General features: G+C 45.2%; 2 protein-coding genes across 14 annotated transcripts in view; one reads left to right on the top strand and one right to left on the bottom strand.

Annotated features, from left to right (window-relative positions):
- Positions 1–11,558, top strand: part of RIPOR3 (RIPOR family member 3) — a 52,449-nt gene extending 40,891 nt beyond the window's left edge. For all 12 annotated transcript variants that reach the window (XM_071815679.1, XM_071815677.1, XM_065850185.2 and 9 more), the window contains 11 exons: positions 648–777; positions 1,749–2,333; positions 2,989–3,128; positions 3,961–4,093; positions 4,844–4,952; positions 6,373–6,534; positions 6,697–6,855; positions 7,962–8,164; positions 8,411–8,494; positions 9,436–9,526; positions 10,572–11,558. In XM_071815679.1, the coding sequence (XP_071671780.1) occupies positions 648–777; positions 1,749–2,333; positions 2,989–3,128; positions 3,961–4,093; positions 4,844–4,952; positions 6,373–6,534; positions 6,697–6,855; positions 7,962–8,164; positions 8,411–8,494; positions 9,436–9,526; positions 10,572–10,672 (1,897 nt within the window). In that variant the 3' untranslated portion in view covers positions 10,673–11,558. The remainder of the gene's footprint in view (positions 1–647; positions 778–1,748; positions 2,334–2,988; positions 3,129–3,960; positions 4,094–4,843; positions 4,953–6,372; positions 6,535–6,696; positions 6,856–7,961; positions 8,165–8,410; positions 8,495–9,435; positions 9,527–10,571) is intronic.
- Positions 11,559–12,264: 706 nt separating this feature from the next.
- PTPN1 (protein tyrosine phosphatase non-receptor type 1) overlaps positions 12,265–16,520 on the bottom strand; it is a 38,676-nt gene continuing 34,420 nt past the window's right edge. For both annotated transcript variants that reach the window (XM_065849733.2, XM_065849732.2), the window contains exon 9: positions 12,265–15,470. In XM_065849733.2, the coding sequence (XP_065705805.1) occupies positions 15,263–15,470 (208 nt within the window). In that variant the 3' untranslated portion in view covers positions 12,265–15,262. The remainder of the gene's footprint in view (positions 15,471–16,520) is intronic.

Here is a 16,520-nt window from a genome sequence, read left to right as displayed (position 1 = left end):
TTTAGAGCAGGACTTGTCCAACTCCTGTAGACCGTAGCCAGTGTCCCCTGGGGCTACAACTGGACTCATCCACGACTATATGGACCGCATAACTTGTCATATACCACTGTACAAGCTTCCTCCGTCAGCCAAAGGCGTTGTTTATTAATATTTGAAGGATAATGAAAATTCAAATTAATATTCAAAGGATAATGAACCTTTTTTAGTGGCTTTTGCAGGTGGTGTGTGCTCTGCAGCAGGGAAGTTAACGACAGTTTTCCTTGATTACGTGTACAACGTACGATGTTCCTCCCTGCCCGGTGCGGTGTGTCGGTGGCTGTCAGCAGGCAGCCCGTTCTGCCCCTGCCAGCGCGGGGTGTGTGGGAGGACGGGGAGCACTGCAGGCTTGGGGGCTGTTGGATTCGTCTTCCAAAGGCTGTGGCACAGCTCTCTGTCTCAAGGGTGCTGAGAATTCCGTGTAAAATAGGCAACCTTTTCACCTACCTCTTTCTCTGCTGGTGCAATCACGGATACTGGGCAGAGAGGCAGTCTCTTTCCTTTCATTCCCTGTGTTGTTTATTAAATGTCGCAGTTCAAATCCTGGCAGCTGTTTCACGCTGTGCTTTCTGGACTTACTGACACTTGGGCCTTTGTGTCTTCTGCTACAGCCCCTTTGACACGGAGAACCTGTTTCTGTCACCTGGAAGCACTGCCAAGTTTTCGGTGGGTAGCAGGAAGAGCTCGCTGTACAACTGGACCCCCCCAAACACTCCCAGCTTCAGAGAGAAATACTACCTGGTGAGTACGCCAAGGAAAGCAAAACACACAGGATGGACCTAGGACTCAATTTTTGGATTAGACTATTGAAGAACATTAGAAATGTGGAAGCATAGCACTCCGAGGCCATTGCAGTTTATTTTGAGGCTTTGTTATTTTTTTTTCTTTTAACCCCTATTCTTTTGAGTTGCATTTCAGATTTTGTACAAGAAAAAAACATGCCAAATATTCTTTGCAGGCAGAACAGTAGAGGTGTGGGCATCTGCTGTGACAGTTTGCAGTGGGAATCAAACTAGAAACCGACCTGTGTCAGTAGCCATGGAGCAGGATGGTGCCATAGAGGTGCCTTGTGAAACAGGTCTTCCTCTTCCTCACCCCACCTTCTGCCAAGTGGAGCCCAGGGGCAAAGAAAACCCCATCCCTTCTCATTCATTCAAGAGGGTTTTGTTTTAATGGTTGTTCTGTGTGATCCTGTGAGTTCTGCCATACATATCAAATACTGGTAACATCATGTGTATGTTTCCTAACATCAAGTCTAAGTCAGGTTTGGCGTTGCCTCATCAAGGCAGCAGAATATGCAGTCTTCTTCAGAAAGGTCTATTATTTGTACAGGGTATGTTGGACTCTTAAACATGAACATTTCTTCCAACCAGTATGTTCACATCCTGTCCTGAGCTGATGTGACCTGACAGCTGCTTGGCAAGATTCTTTTTCCAGAAACCATTTTTTTAGCCGTCTTGGTAACATTCATCTGAAAGATGTGAAGCACAGTCACTGCTGCTCTGCTTCCTTCATCCAGTAGGCTCTTAGTACTTTGTTTTGATAGTTTCTTCTGTCCAGTCTCTGCTGGCCAGCTCCTTTGTGCACGAGAGCCCTGTGGTTTTGATCAGTTTGTGTGTTTCCAAGAACAGGAAACCCCAGTTCTCTATCTTAGATGGTGTCTCATGCTTTTCAGTTATGTATGTGTTCACTTACAAATCTGTTTGCTGCAGTCTGTTTTGCAGCAAAGGCAGAACCAAGGGGATGTAAGTGATGAAGCTCAAACCCCCAGCATATTGAGCTACTTGGCTGCCTGTGATTTTCATGTGCCTGGAAGGAACAAAACTCACAATCCTGCAGAGACAAGTGAGGCAGACTCGTTCAGCAGTGAGGATCAGAAAGGGACAGAATCCAGAAACACAACTCCAGCTCTGGACCACAGGACGTTGCCATCAGTGATTATTAAAGAGTCTAGTGCTGAAGAACAACAGCAGCCTCTTCCAAATCACACAACTCTAGATATCCTGAAGAAGACTCCATGTGTGGATGGATTTCCAAATCACCCATCTAGTTTTCTGCATCGTCACAAAGGTAGCAGAGATTCCTTCAACCAGACCAGAAATCGCCGTCTGACAGAGCAAGAAGACATTAGTCAGAAAAGCTCAAATGCTGCAAATAGCCTGAAACTAGATGGATGTACAAAGTCAATTGATAAGACTCTTCTTGAAGTGTTAAATTTACTGAAATTACATGATGTGGGGAAAGCCCAGCTGGAGAAATTGGAATACCAGGTTTCATCCCTGAGGGATAAATTAAAGGTATGGTAGTGTTTTACTCTTGGTAGATGGTGTAGCTGTAGCTTCCCCTGTGAATCCTGAAACTGTAGAAGTTCCATGACCCTGTGGTGGTTTTGACTTAATGGTGCATCGATGGCATGTTCCCACAAAGCCAGCTTGGCCACCAGAGGTCAGGCACTGCTCAGGAAAAGCTGCTCGGAGAGCCAGCTCTGCAGGAGCGCTGTGCTGCACAGCACCTCTCAGAGGTGGCCTTCAAATGCTGTGTGCACACCCCATGAAATCCAGTATTGATACCAAAGTTCTTGGATGCTACACTGGAATGTGACAGAGCCCCAAGATTGCTACTTCTAGATCTGAAATGGGGAATAAGTGACAATTACACTGAGGGGTGAAAGATACTGAGAAAATCAGCTCTTGTACCAAATTTAACAGGCATGGGAATCTAAAGACACGGACAGACAGACAAAAGTACTGAAGCATAGTTTGAATTCAGTTAGCAATCTTATTTTGGGATCAGAGTGCAGTACCAAGAGCTGACTTTCCTGATCTGTTAAAAATGAAATCAGAAAAGCAAACCAATTTGTTATTAGGAATGATTTGAAAAACAGCAAAGAACTTGTGCAAAATGACTTGATAACTATAAATAACAATCTTTTACCTTTCATTCGTTCAACAGCTAAAGACACTTCATCACAAACATTCTTCTATGGAAAGTTTGATGGTGGAGACAGTACTGGAAAGTTTTGACTTTTTAAATGCCGACTGTAGTGCTGATGAGCTTTCGTTATTTGGAAGCATAAGAACAGCCAGTATCGGGTATGTATCTGCAGCCTCGCGTTACAGGAGACAAGGGAAAGGGGGAATGAGAGTTGATCCCAGCAACACTTATTGATCCATGATACTCAGCGAAGTAACGATTGCGCAGAGCTGTTTGTATAAACATCCAGCACAGAAACCTTTATTTAATACTCTGAGATTCATAATTCGGAATAACTACCAGATTGAAATAGCAGGAAAGTTAAACTGAGCTTACAGAAAACATTGCAGAGCGATACCTGCAGGGTATGGGAGAAGGCCTAACGCGTGGGACTGCGGGAAACGGGCTTATCAGGGTGATGCTGAGCAGCCCTGCGCTAGTGAGGGAGAGAGCTACTAGTGACTTACAGAGCTCTTCTCCCTGTTCTTGCTTTCCATTTTGCAGTTTGCAAGTTGTGTAGCGCTGAAACTTACGTTTCAGAGCTACAAACCTGATCCTGGGAGACTTACTACACTCGCGGTATCATCAAACTGGGAGAACACAAAGGGATTTGTCTGTTCTGCGTGCTGCTTTTGCAGTTGACACACTGCAAATGATCCAGCAACTCAGTTCACGTTATTTGAAGTGTATTGATTTTCCTAGTATCGATTCTCCAAAATGGGATTTTGTGGGATCACCTGATCTGCTATTGTTGTTCTGGAATGAGTTGTAGAAATAAAGTCCTTGTTTAGAAAATGTCTTAAATGTGATTTAAAAAATGGTGTTCTCTGTTAAATGCTACCTGGTTTGTACTTTTGCGCCTTGCTTGAAGGCTGCTGCTGAGACTGGACATCTTCACATTCGTTTGCTGCTGAGGTCACGTTTTAACTTCTTTTTCCCTCATCTCAACAGTACATACAATGACAGCACGCTTCAGTCCCCGAGCTGTGACACAGGAACAGAAGCAAGGGACGTAACTACTGGCGATGACAACTTAGACGCACTCTTGATAACTCACCTGAAGTTGTGCAAAGGTCTTTTGCAGGTAAGGAGTAGCCTGTGGGTTTCCAGGGTACTGGTTGTAATTGTTGATTCTGGTTACAGACAGAAGTGGATATGTAGCTGGTTCTTTTATGGAGCAGAAAGACTCAGAATAGAAATTGAGTCCCAAAAATGCCATGTGTACATGTGTATGCACAGAATGTGTCATACAAAATGTTGCTGCTAGGTATTTTTTCAGCCTCTGGGCTTTGCTGGAGCTCTAAATAACACCTTTGTGGCCAAAGCAGGCTGCTAATGCAGTGGGACAGATTTGGGTTGAATTATGCATCAATAACAGGTGATCAATTTTTTTAATTAATGAGAAACTGCTACTACTGGTAGCACATAGAGCAAGAAAAAGTTCTTATCTCCCTCTGAGACCTCAATCCTCAATTTCGGTTATAGTACTCAAGCACATTGTTGTCCTCAAAAGTATTGCCTGGGATGAGGGTGTGCAGCAGGGGACGGTGTAGCCGTTGGTGTTGATCTGCTGCAGTCGTCAATGGATGGGGACAGAGAAGAATGTCAAATGCTGGACAGCCTGTTCCAGCGTAATATGCTTTACTCAACCTATTCTGCTGAGCAGCTTTGCACTCAGAAGTGACCTGTCCATGCTGTGATGGGCAAAGAGGCTATTTGAGTGCAGCTGGTGTTTTCTCACAGACTTCTGGCAGTTCAAGTCTAAGAAACTTGTTTGTCTTGAGCTTGGTGCTGCCTTTGTTTCAGCTGCTAAGATAAGCATGTTGCATTTCAGAAACTGAGGTCACCCAATGTAGCCCAAGTGGTCCAGGAGAGCATTTTGGAAGAAGTATCAGAGCAGACGCGAGTCCTGGGGGATGTCTTGGATATGTCTGTTGAAGAAAGTGAGTAACTGCGTTATTCTAAGGCACAGCAGAGACGTGAGGTACAGGTAACACTGAGCTTCTCCAGACACATCACAGTTTCATTCTAAATTCCTTACAAACGTTCACATAATTAAAACAGCTCTTAGGACAAGGGGCAATGGGTACAAACTGGAACACAGGAGGTTCCACTTAAATTTGAGAAGAAACTTCTTCCTGGTGAGGGTGGCAGATCCTGGCCCAGGCTGCCCAGGGAGGTTGTGGAGTCTCCTTCTCTGCAGACATTCAAACCCGCCTGGACACCTTCCTGTGGAACCTCAGCTGGGTGTTCCTGCTCCATGGGGGGATTGCACTGGATGAGCTTTCCAGGTCCCTTCCAACCCCTGACATTCTGGGATTCTTAGAAAAAAAAGGGCTCATAGTTCCTTCGGGTTTTTTTTCCTGCAAGGAAGAAAAAGATTTGAAGAAGTTCAGCTCAAAGAAATAGGAGCTGAACTGGTGCGTCTTAGAAACAGTGATGTTATAGGTGATGGAGGTTCAGTCAAAGAACAGCAGAATAGCCTTAATAAAATCCTCTTTCGAATCTGTGCTTTTACTTTAGTAAGCAAGCAGCCCAACTTGTGCACACATTTGGAAGCAAAGGTTGGTGTGCAGTTTTTCCCATGGCAGGTCTTCCCGCACTAAATCCTTCTGTTGACTGTTGGGTGTGACAAAGAGATAAAGGCACAATGGGAGATTTTGAAGGGCTTTGTTCTCATCTTGGTAAATATAGTGGCAGGGATGTAAATTTTAGTTGGAAGCATTTGCTGACAGATTTTATCCTGAAGGATGTGAGAATAAGCTGTTCCCTGGAGCAAAGGGCCTTTGGCACGATGGGATGAGGACTGTGTAGGAGTCTTAAATGCAGGACACGAGTTCAACATCTCTGTAGGTGAGGGTGTGAAATTACAGGGTTTAAATGACAGTGAGAAATCACAGGGTATTGCTTCAAGTGCTCTTGTGAAGTGTTTGATGGAAGAAAGCCTGTGAGGTTCAGAGTTCTCCACTTGGGAAGGTGCATCAGACAGGGTCTCTAGGATGTTGGAAATGGCCCATCTCTTGCGTTAGAAGTGGAAACAGTTAAACTCACAGAAAGTTCTTCTGGACCTTGACTCAGATGCTGGGATAAAATGAATAATGAGAGGCAGAAGAGTTGCTAGGCATCCCATTCAGGTCTCACAATGACATTCTAGGAGCTCAGCCCAAGCTTGGTGAAATCAATACTTGCAGATGTTAAAATACTGGCAGCAAATCTCCTGCTTTGAACAAAGCCATCCACATAACGCAAATGCAAGTTATGCTGACGCGTCTCTAGATATGCCATCTGGTGCCTGATTCTCACATAAAATCCGAAATCTGCTCGGGCTCACTAACTTTTTGAAATGTGGATTTTTTGTTTCAGTTATTCAGAAGGCTAAAAAGAAGAAGCACTATCTGAAAACCTGGAGCGATCTCGCGGAGCCGGGCAGCATCTTGCTTGCTTCAGCAGAAAGATTCCGCCATGCACTGAAATACACACTGACGCTTAAAGTGAAGGAAAAATACCCCCGTCAGTTAGAAGCAGGTACCGGTCTGTTCCTTGAACACAAGGCCCCACTGACTTCATTTTATCACACGGATAAAAATTGTGCATTGAAAAAAATAGAACTTGTGTTTTCTTTTTTAAAAAACAGCTTCCATCTAACCAACCTCTCATTTTCTCCTTTCTTTTGTGTGTTACTTCCAGTATTGCAGAGGTTGCTGGAGCAGATTGTTACCTGTGACGGGTTGCTCTCCTCTCTGTACCTCCAAACAGAGCCGGTTACTTTATTCCAATTTTATAGCTACCTGGAGAAACACCGCATTACCAGCCTGGAGAAACACTTGGGCAAACTTGCTAAAGAAGGTAATGGCTGTGCTTGGCTCCTTTGCTTGGCCCCAGAGCCCAGCGCTGGCTGTTGCTTGCCGGGTTACTGCTCAAGATGTACTTTGAGAGCAGAAAACAGCCCAACCATCGCACTGACAATTTATTTCCATTTTAATTCCCCTTATGATGATGTAATTTAAATTATAACAAGAAAAACATGCTTGATGCCAGTGTCTAACCGGGTAGAAACAAAGCAGAGGTATGAAGGATGTGCCCTAAAAAGTGGGTTCTGTGATATTCTGAAGTTAAAGCAGAAACCAAGCTGGCAGCAATCCACAGCCAGACCGACAGACGGAGTAAATGTCTGTAGCTTTGTGTGACTGGTGCAGCTGGAATCGGAGATGATAGCAATAAAATTTCAGAGGTTACTAACGTGCATTTTCTAGCATGAGGTAGCCAGTGTCTTGCTGAAGCCTCATCCAACATGTGAAAGTACTTTAATTTAGTCTGTATCAGAAAAGAATTATTTAAAAAATACTCCTGCTATTGGCTGCATCTTTAGTCTTCTTTTGTTGTAGAGGACTCATCTGGTGGGGGATTAAGAACTTGTGCATTGCGAGTCAGTGAGAAGGACCTGGAATGTTCTTTGAATTTAAACTGTCAGTCCAGTGCCTGATTTCTCATTTTTAAAAAGCTGGAGTGTTTTCTCTCTGACCAATCCAGCTAGATCTTTCAGAGATGTTTAAAAGCGTTTTGCTTGATTGTGTTTTCCTTATTTTAAGATCAGCCCGCTTGTCCCGATGTCTGAAGGTGCGGGAGTTCTTTTGCACCGTACGTTGTATTCGGTGCACGCGGGTCCTATGAGGATCAGGGCTCCGCTGCATCCTGTGAACTGATGTTGTGAAATAATCGTCTCTGCTCCGTTGGTCAGACAATTTTGGCACAGGAGGAAATGAAACAATGAGGGGGAAGAAAACAGGATGGTCAAAGGGGCGCTTGTCCTGATTTGCTTCCTGCTGTGCTTGGCTACTTATTAACCTTGTGAATAACTGCGTGTGGCTAAAGGAGATTAAATTAGAGAGGAGATTGTGTTCTCTTGATAATGTCTTTGTTTGTCAGTTGAAGTTGAGTCCTTTCGCTTGCAGTGATGCTAATTGAGGAGCTGCAATGCCCTGGACGGCTGAAGACTCTTAAAAAATTGAAAGGAAAGCGACTGAACAAACTCCAGCCCCTGCCCCAGACTTTACGGCTTCTGGGGATTTTACAGCTCGACGACAACCACCGCGTCAGCAAAGCGGCCACGTCCGTCCTGGCCCGCGCCGCGGCCCACAGGAACTTCAGGGAAAAGGTAACGGCCGCAGTTCTTACAGCTTCTCCAAAGAGACACCGAAATACACAGAACTTGTTTAATCCTGGGGTAGCACTTTTGTGCTCTCTGCGCTTTGTCAACTAGAACTAAACTGCATCAGTGCTCAAGGGACTTGTCTGGGTTCTCTGTTCCGCTGAAGATACGTAAGAAGGTGTTAATGTCAGTCTGAGTGCCTGATTATGCTTAGGTTCATAAAGCCTTTCTTTTTTCTCCTTTTTCCTCCAGGCTCTCTTGTTTTACACCGATGTTTTAGCTGACTGTGATTCAAGACTTCAGCAAGCTGCATGTTTGGCCCTGAAAAATCTCAGAGTAAGTATTTACAGCTCTATTTTTACTGTGCATGTCTGGCCAAAATTGCTAGATGCAAAACTGTATCTAGCTTTTTCTTTTTCCCCTAAGCTGTTAGGGTTACTTTTTCAGCTTCCTTCTATTTGGAATTAATGAACTCTTTGGCTGCCAAAGTTCCAGACTATGAAAGTAATTACTCAAAGGCAGCAAGCAGAGGGAGCTGCAGGCGTCTGTGTCTCCATTTGATCTGGCAGGCACAGCACAGCAGCACAAAGACCGTTTTCTATCTGCTGCAGTATTGTCAGTGGTGCAGGACGACACTGGCTGACTGGGGGACATCCAGCGTGCAGGAAAATGGGCGAGTCAGCTCTATATAGAGTCAGCCTTAACTCTAAACATTTAAACTTAAATCAGTTCATCTTCTTTTTAACAGTAGCTCATTATATTCAGAACATAGAAGTAACATTTGCATTACTATTCTAAAAAAATGTCAGGACGGATTTAAAGCTTTCCAACAGCCACGAGTCTGCAGTACATTAGTTTGCACACAAAGCATTAGTATGAGCACAGTTTCTCCAAACAGGCAGTCGCAAGATAGGCCCAACAAATCAGTCTTATTCTCAGTCATATTTGCAAAGCAAAATGTTGCCCTTGTACAACCTGCCTTGACTCTTTCAGTGAAGGCCCTGATTGCTTTACGCTATTTTAACGGTACTGCAGCAGCAAACTGCACCCTAGAACCTTTACACTCCCTCACACTCCAAACCAGGAGGGGAAGCAGCGGAGGTGAGATCACGCTTAGAACAAATAATTGCAAGCTGAAATGCTGGGGGAGCAGAGAGAGGTCACAGCAGAATTCAGATGCGAGAAGAGGTGGGAGGTCGTGTGTTTACCTTGTGCAACATGTTCATCGAAACACTTGCTGAAAAGCTGCTGTTGCCAATTTTCCTATTCTCAACCAGGGTGTGGAGAGTATTGAGCAGGTTGCCCACCTGTGCCAGTCTGAGGTGGAGGAGGTCAGGAACGCGGCCAGGGAAACAACGCTGTCCTTCGGTGAGTCTGTCACGCAACTTCATCGATTTATAAAAAAAATAATGCGAAATAGTGCAGAATCGGAAGTTGGGCCTGAGCCCCTCTAGGACAATGGAAATGTTTTGTGAACGGCTGCTTCATACCCTTAAGATAAACTTCACACCACATGCAGTAACTGAAGGCTCCTGTTACAGTTTGTAGAACCAGACCGTGGAGATTACCGTGGGATAACGCACTTTAAGAACCACTAAACTATTTACAAAGGAGGCAGATAAGTACCGAAAGTGCTGACTGTGCTGCTGGAGTACTTCCTAATAGTACTGCTGGCATCAGCAATTTCATCGAGATTTTGTAAGAAGGACACTTGAACTTGACAGATCTCAACAAAAGCCTCTTCTACCTCTGAGATCAGCTGAGCTGCTTTGGAGGTCTTTTATATATCAGAACAATAACAGACCCTTCAGGTCTGGTAATCTTTTCTAACCACCTACAAACTGAGTAGTTGCTTCTAATTTTGATATTCCTACTCTTCAAATGGTTCCACTCTGAATACCGGAGCGTTAAAGAGTACAAACAACATGGTTCTATACAGGTTCGTTACTCATCACTTCACCTACCTCAGGAGATCTGCAGTGGCATGAGTGGAATATCAGGGCTCCCAGTTTGCCACTGTGCAGTATTTGTGCTTCTCCTGAGGGCACAGAAGTGTCTGCGCTCTGCAACCGAGATGCGGAGCTGCTGGAGGGGATGTCCTGTTCATCTGAGAGTCACATTAGTTCTGGAGATCCCCAGATTTGCTTCACAGACTCATGTGTACGACAAAACCCGTTCTCCAACGGTGATGCACCAAATCGTTGCTCCCGTGGAAATGTTGACAGAGGGTCTGATTTCCCATGGTGGCTTCTAGTGGCATTTGGAGCCCTGTTCCCTCAGATGTGTTTGTTACTGCTGGAAGTTCTTGTTAGTTCTGAACGAGGTCACAACAGAATATTTCTGAAGTATCACTTTTCTCAGGGTGTTTCTGATTTCTTTTCCTCAGCACGGGATGTATTTTCTTTCTTCACAGGTGACAAAGGACGGCAAGCCTTTGAGAAAATGGACAGGATTTGCTGTGAATTAAGAGAAACTGTACAGCAAGAGGCTGAAATTGAAATCACAGTGTTTTAGTAGTGGAATATGAGGAACTGAATTGCATTTTCCTCACAGCCACATAAGGGTACCTGAGGATTTGGGTTTGTTTAGCAGCGTCTGGTTCACTTGTGCCCTGTGACAGACGCGCTGTGCCCCACAGGGTACAGGTTCTTCCCAAAGGGGCAGTTTGGTGTCTACATGAAGCAGACTGGAATATATTTTCTCACTGCCCCATAGCACACAATGGAATATCATTGCTGGACAAATTAAAACTGGGATCTCAGGAGAGAGTACAGAACCAGGTTGTCACTTGAGTTAAAATCCCCATCCCACAGTTGGAGCAGGGGCAGATAATTCCAGTAAGGCAACCATATTCTGTTTTCCTGTGAACTATTTTATTTACATCAACTGCCACATGCATTAGGAAAATCCAGCAGCATTGCTTGGTGGTGTCTCTTCCATGTACAGTTGAGATGCAGAAGGGAGAGCTGGTTACTTCTAAAGCCATTTTCCTCGTAATCCCACCTGAGGGCAGGTTCAAGCGAGGCCTGGCAGGGACGCGCTCCGAGTGTCCGTCCTCAGTTCCCAGCAGGATGGGATGTGTTGTATCTGCCGTGTGCAGGTCTGGCTGATGTGTGCACAGCTCTGCATAAGTTGTTTTGTTTGTTCTTTTTAGAATTTATTCATTTAGTCATAGATCAAGACTTCTCATTATCATACACCCGCTGTCAGGCTCCTGACTCAATACTTTAACTTGGTGGAGCATAGCCATATGGGGAAGCCTGGCTTCAGGTAAAATACTTGAAAGGGTTTGACTTGTGTGTATATATATATTTTTTATATATATATTACTTTTCTATTCAGTATTTATTTGTTGGATTTCATACTGTTTTCTAAAATTCTAATAAAACATTAGAGACAAGTTCCTGCAAGTGCTTCCTACTGCTGTACTTGTAGCATAGGGGACGGGTACGAGACACTGAAGCCTCAAAGGGAATTAGGATGCTTGACACGCATCCCGGCCTGACCTGCAGTGTGTCCTGCACCGCTCCTCTGTCTGTCTGTGAACCAGCCTGAGCTCCTCTTCTGGTGTTCATGTTGGAAATGTGCAGTTCAGGTCATTACTGGGATGAGCTCAGACTGGCAAGACCACGGTGTTCAGGTCATGCTATGCCATAGCAAAGTGGAACTTTACAGGCTGCTCATCTGTGCTGTAATGCTGCTTTTAATTTACAGTTTAAAAGCAGGGAAAAGAAGTTCTACTTTGGGAAACTCTCTCCTCCCCTGGAATGGGGAAGGACACAGTGGGTCAGGGTGGGTGTTACACACCGACAGCGCCAAAAACCCAGCACAGCTCTAGTGCTGCCTCTTCACACTGCTGCAAACTCTTCACGCGCCTCTCCTCTGCTTGGAGCTTTCCTTAGAAATAGCAACAAAAAGGTAAATAAGCCAAAGAACAGGGCAGGTTAACAGCTGCAGCTGCTGTAACACAACAAGGTATGCTATGGAGTCCCCAGCAATGCAAACCAAGCACACCAAACCACCACCAGGGCTGCAGATGATTCCAAACCTGAGCCAGGGGCTCCACCTCTGGAAGACAGGGAACAATAAGACTCTCAGGTAGGGTATGTTCTTTAAAAAAAGAATTTTATTGTTACAACTAAAATGAGAACCGAAAAGTCGTATGGGAAATTGAAAAACTGTACAATTTTACTGTAACCTGTGAGGTTTTTGCAGCGGCTTACACAAAAGACAAGATACCTGAAAATGTATTATACCAAAACATTTAGCTTTTTGTTTTTTAATTTTTTTTTAAAAAAGTTTCTTCTATGGCAATCTGTAAAAAAGAAAGACCTGATGAGTAAATATTTGCTTAAGGCATATAGCAGAGCAGCTCACTAACTTTCTAACAAGTTTAACATGGATATTTGTCCATTTTTCCAAGAACAGGTTAACCAATACACCCACTTTGAAACGCTACTGTATATACACACCCAAACTACTACATACATATACAGGACATCAGAACAAAAATGTTTACAGTTCAGTATTGAGCCTCCACACCTCCCGGGCTCGTGGGCTATTCCCGTCTGTGCCAGGACAACGTACGGTCGGCTTCAAACAGCTACCAGCGAAGCCCAGCGGCAGAAAGGGGGTGTTCAAACCTTTCTCAGCTGCAGAAAGTTGCTCTTGTTAGAATAAGTGAGTTATTCTGGGTTCAAAGGAAGGACGCTTTGTTTGCCTGTCAAACCGAAGATTTAAAGTATCCCCCTTGGGAACGGTACGTTACAGAGCGTTTGTCTGGAAACGGGGCGGCACGTCGAGCCCGCGGTTGCGCAGCCCCGGCTGCGTCCTGAGCTCCTGCTCCCCCGCAAGGCCCCGGGAGCAGCGGGAGGTGTGGACAGGGCCCACGCACCCTCTGGAATGTCTGTACGACGCTTACTCAGCAGAAAGGAACCACGCGCAACACCCGCGCTACACCGAGGCCGCAGGAATTGAAGTCATGCCGGGTATTGGGTGAGTACGTTTTGTGATAAACACCAAATCAGTCCGTCCCTTGGAACCACAGCCACTTAATGATCAGGTCATGCAAATATAATTTGGGCACATCAGTTAAGCAGAAATGGAGGTTCTTTCACCTTTCAAGCACATGGTTTTCAACCAGGACACGAGGAGACTTCACATGCATTTAATACAAATGGGGTACAAATGTTGCCTTAGAACAATATTCTACCAGATGATGGAGAGAACAGTGGGGACAAAGCAATCACATACTGTATCTTAAATACACAGAGGAGCCATTATATATTACCATTTTTCTATACTCATTTTTCATGTTTCCAATAATATAACTAAATATTGACTGATTACAACATTCCTCCTTTCAAGTACTGGTCCGACCAACAGTCTCACAGGTAAAGTATTGATTCCCAGTACTACCTGAGGATTTATTATTGTACTTTTGAAAAGCCCTTGATGCAAGCTTAGCAAAACACAAAATAGAAATAACTCCCACCTCCCTCGCCCCAGTTCAGCAAGTTATTCACTGCAGGAAGAGCCACAGCAAAAATAAATACGGAGTGGAGAGAGACGTCCGTAAGAGACTCCATAGCCATGTCTGCACTGAGAATGGTAAGTGCTATACATTTAAAAGCCTTTAAAATAAAGAGAACTGATTAGTAACACTGTTGCAAAACAGCTGTCATGGTTTAGTTTCAATCACTACGCCTTTCCGTAGTGACTTCACTCCCATCCGCTGCCCCATGATGCGAGCAAAGAAATCTTTGCTATTATTCTTTAAACTATTAATAATTTGGTACTAACAAGTGGAACGACATCGCCCACTTCCAGTCACAGTTCTACCAATGCACCCAAATCCGTATTTACAAGCACTTTACATGATCCGAGTCGCGGAACAGGCCGGGGATGGGGTGGCACGGGCCAGGCCCACCCGCCCCGAAAAGCGCATCTCAAGCCAAACTAAAGCCAGTATTTTAAAATCTTTGCTTTAAAGAAAAGCAGAACACACAACCGCTTGCACCGCCAGCCAACTGATCCCTCCGCAGACCAACGCGTCTCCTGTCGAGCTGGCCGTGGCTCAAGGAAGCAGCGATCGCTCTGGGCGACCGAACCGCTTCCTGTTCACGTGGAGCTCACGTCCAGTGAAACTGCCTTTTACATTCCAAATGATGAGGGTTAAGCACTGGTCCTTTGAATGCCAACCGCACGGCTGCGAAATGCTGGTGGACAGGTTCGGGTTGAATTTCTTTTTCCTGTTTCTCCCCCTCCCCTCAACCTCTCCTAACCCAGAATATAAAAGTAAAAACAGCTTTACAAAGGATGGTGCAATGTAAATAGGCATATGTGCAAGTAGAGTGCAACAAAAGTCAATGAGGAGATAAAGGAAATAAAAAAGAGCTTGACATGTCGGGATACCCTGAGCAAATGCAGAAGCCTGTTTCTATAAACACATGTAAAACAATAAGCTCTTTAAGAACAGTTATGCCAAGATTAAATATATCGATACCACAGGCACTGCCCACAACTCAGTCTTTAATGACGAAGCAAGTTAAAAACCCAAACAAAAACCCAACCCCAACCCCAACCCCGTCCCCACCACCCACGCCTTCCCCTTCCAAAGTTACATTCTTCACGTATGTGGCGTTTTTTCTCTTGTTCTGGGGAACTCATCAATGTAAGTGATGGATTTGGTTACAACACTTGGAGAGTACACGCAAGTTTCACTTGTGCCTAGTTTTTCTGAAACAAACGAAAAAGAACTGGCTTTTTAAAAAAGGCTAAAAACAACAACGTGTTGTAATTCTATTATTTAGTTTAAAAAAAAGAAAAAATAAAAGGAAAACAGACTATTTGGCATTTTCTCTGCTTACTCCTGAATATTTTAAGGCCCTGAGATTAGAATATTATGTTCTTGGGACCACAGGGCTGGATAAAACCCTAGTGCATCAATTCTCTTTAAGCCCTACCCAAAGTTCCGGCCTTTCCCCCTAAGATCTACCTCCACCGAGACCAGGCGCACGTGCCTCCATCAGCGTCTGTCAGAGAAGCTCATTACAAACCCATCAAGTCGGTGTTGCTGCAGGGTCGATCTCGCTGGCGCGTCCGTCAATGAAAACACACCCTGTAACAGAGATAAGCTCCTGCCGTCAGGAACGTGAACATGCATATATTCACTAGGAATGGCTTCCAAGTCGTCACCATGCTATCATCATCCTCTTCTGAGTTTTCCGACTTCATCGACTCGTCTTTGTGGGGCGAGAGACGCAGGTTTTCACCAACAGTTCTCCTCCGGATTTCAGTGTCTTGACTAGTGCTAAGGACAGAGAAACAAACACTCAGCACCGGCAGAGCGCCGGCCGCACCAGCCCCCGCAGGGCTGCAAACCTCCGTACCAGGAGCTGCGGCAGACGATGAACCCAAGCCCATCATTAATTAATACAGTCCTGGCTATTAAATTACAGTGTTTGTCATCAAAAGCCGTGCTTGGGAGGATTCTGTGCCCTTTGATGAATAAGTGACTTGGTGTTCGACACCACCTGTGTCAGTTGCTTATCACAAACCTGCTGCCTGTGCCGAGGCGGGCAGTGAACGGCACGAACTGGGTCAGGAGAACGCTCAGGTTCTACAAATCGAGTGCTTGCACAAGTCACAACATGATGGAACTGAGGTTGCCTGTGCGGCCAGAACTCAGCAAGAGTGGCGAAATGCACTGCAAGAGCTCTTCACCCCTAACGCTCTGCTAACGCGGTTTTGTTTGCAGACACTGGGCCCCCATCCCGCTGGCCGTGCAGTGACACCTAAAGAGGCTTCTTAACCCAGCAGGAGCTCATGCATCTACTGCACAAGCTCTTCAGCTGAATTCCGAGAGCAAAGCCGCGCCGTGCTGTGGAGGAACCACGGGAGCAGCTCTGCCGGGGCTCCCTACACATCTGCTGGATCGACTACAGAACCCAGGACCTTCCACCCCAGACACCACAACACCCGGGCAGGAAAACAACCGTGCTTGAGGCTTTCCCCTTTCTACACTCACTGTCCCAGACGTGAGGACAGGAGTGCTGAGCACAACGCAGCTGGTCCTGCAGCAGCTGCGCCGGTACGGACTGAGGGAGCTCAGCACTCAAAGTCTCTAGTGGGCCTGAATCATTGCCTCAGGGAGGATTTCACTTGAGCGAGGTAAAACGGAGATGTCTCGTCCAAGCACGGCTCTACAGCCAATGAAGACAGGCAGTTCCAGAGGATGACTCCACTCCAACCTCAGACAAGGGACTATAATCAATTAAATTAATCTGAGACTCTGAAGTCTTTAAAGCCGGACATTTCTTGTGTTCATTTACACTAAACTGTGTAAAGGATTTCCAGGAAA

The sequence above is a fragment of the Patagioenas fasciata genome, chromosome 16 (genome assembly GCF_037038585.1).
Source record: "Patagioenas fasciata isolate bPatFas1 chromosome 16, bPatFas1.hap1, whole genome shotgun sequence".
NCBI lineage: Eukaryota > Metazoa > Chordata > Aves > Columbiformes > Columbidae > Patagioenas > Patagioenas fasciata.
Note: the sequence above shows the minus strand (reverse complement) of the source record. Positions and strands in the feature narration are given on the sequence as shown.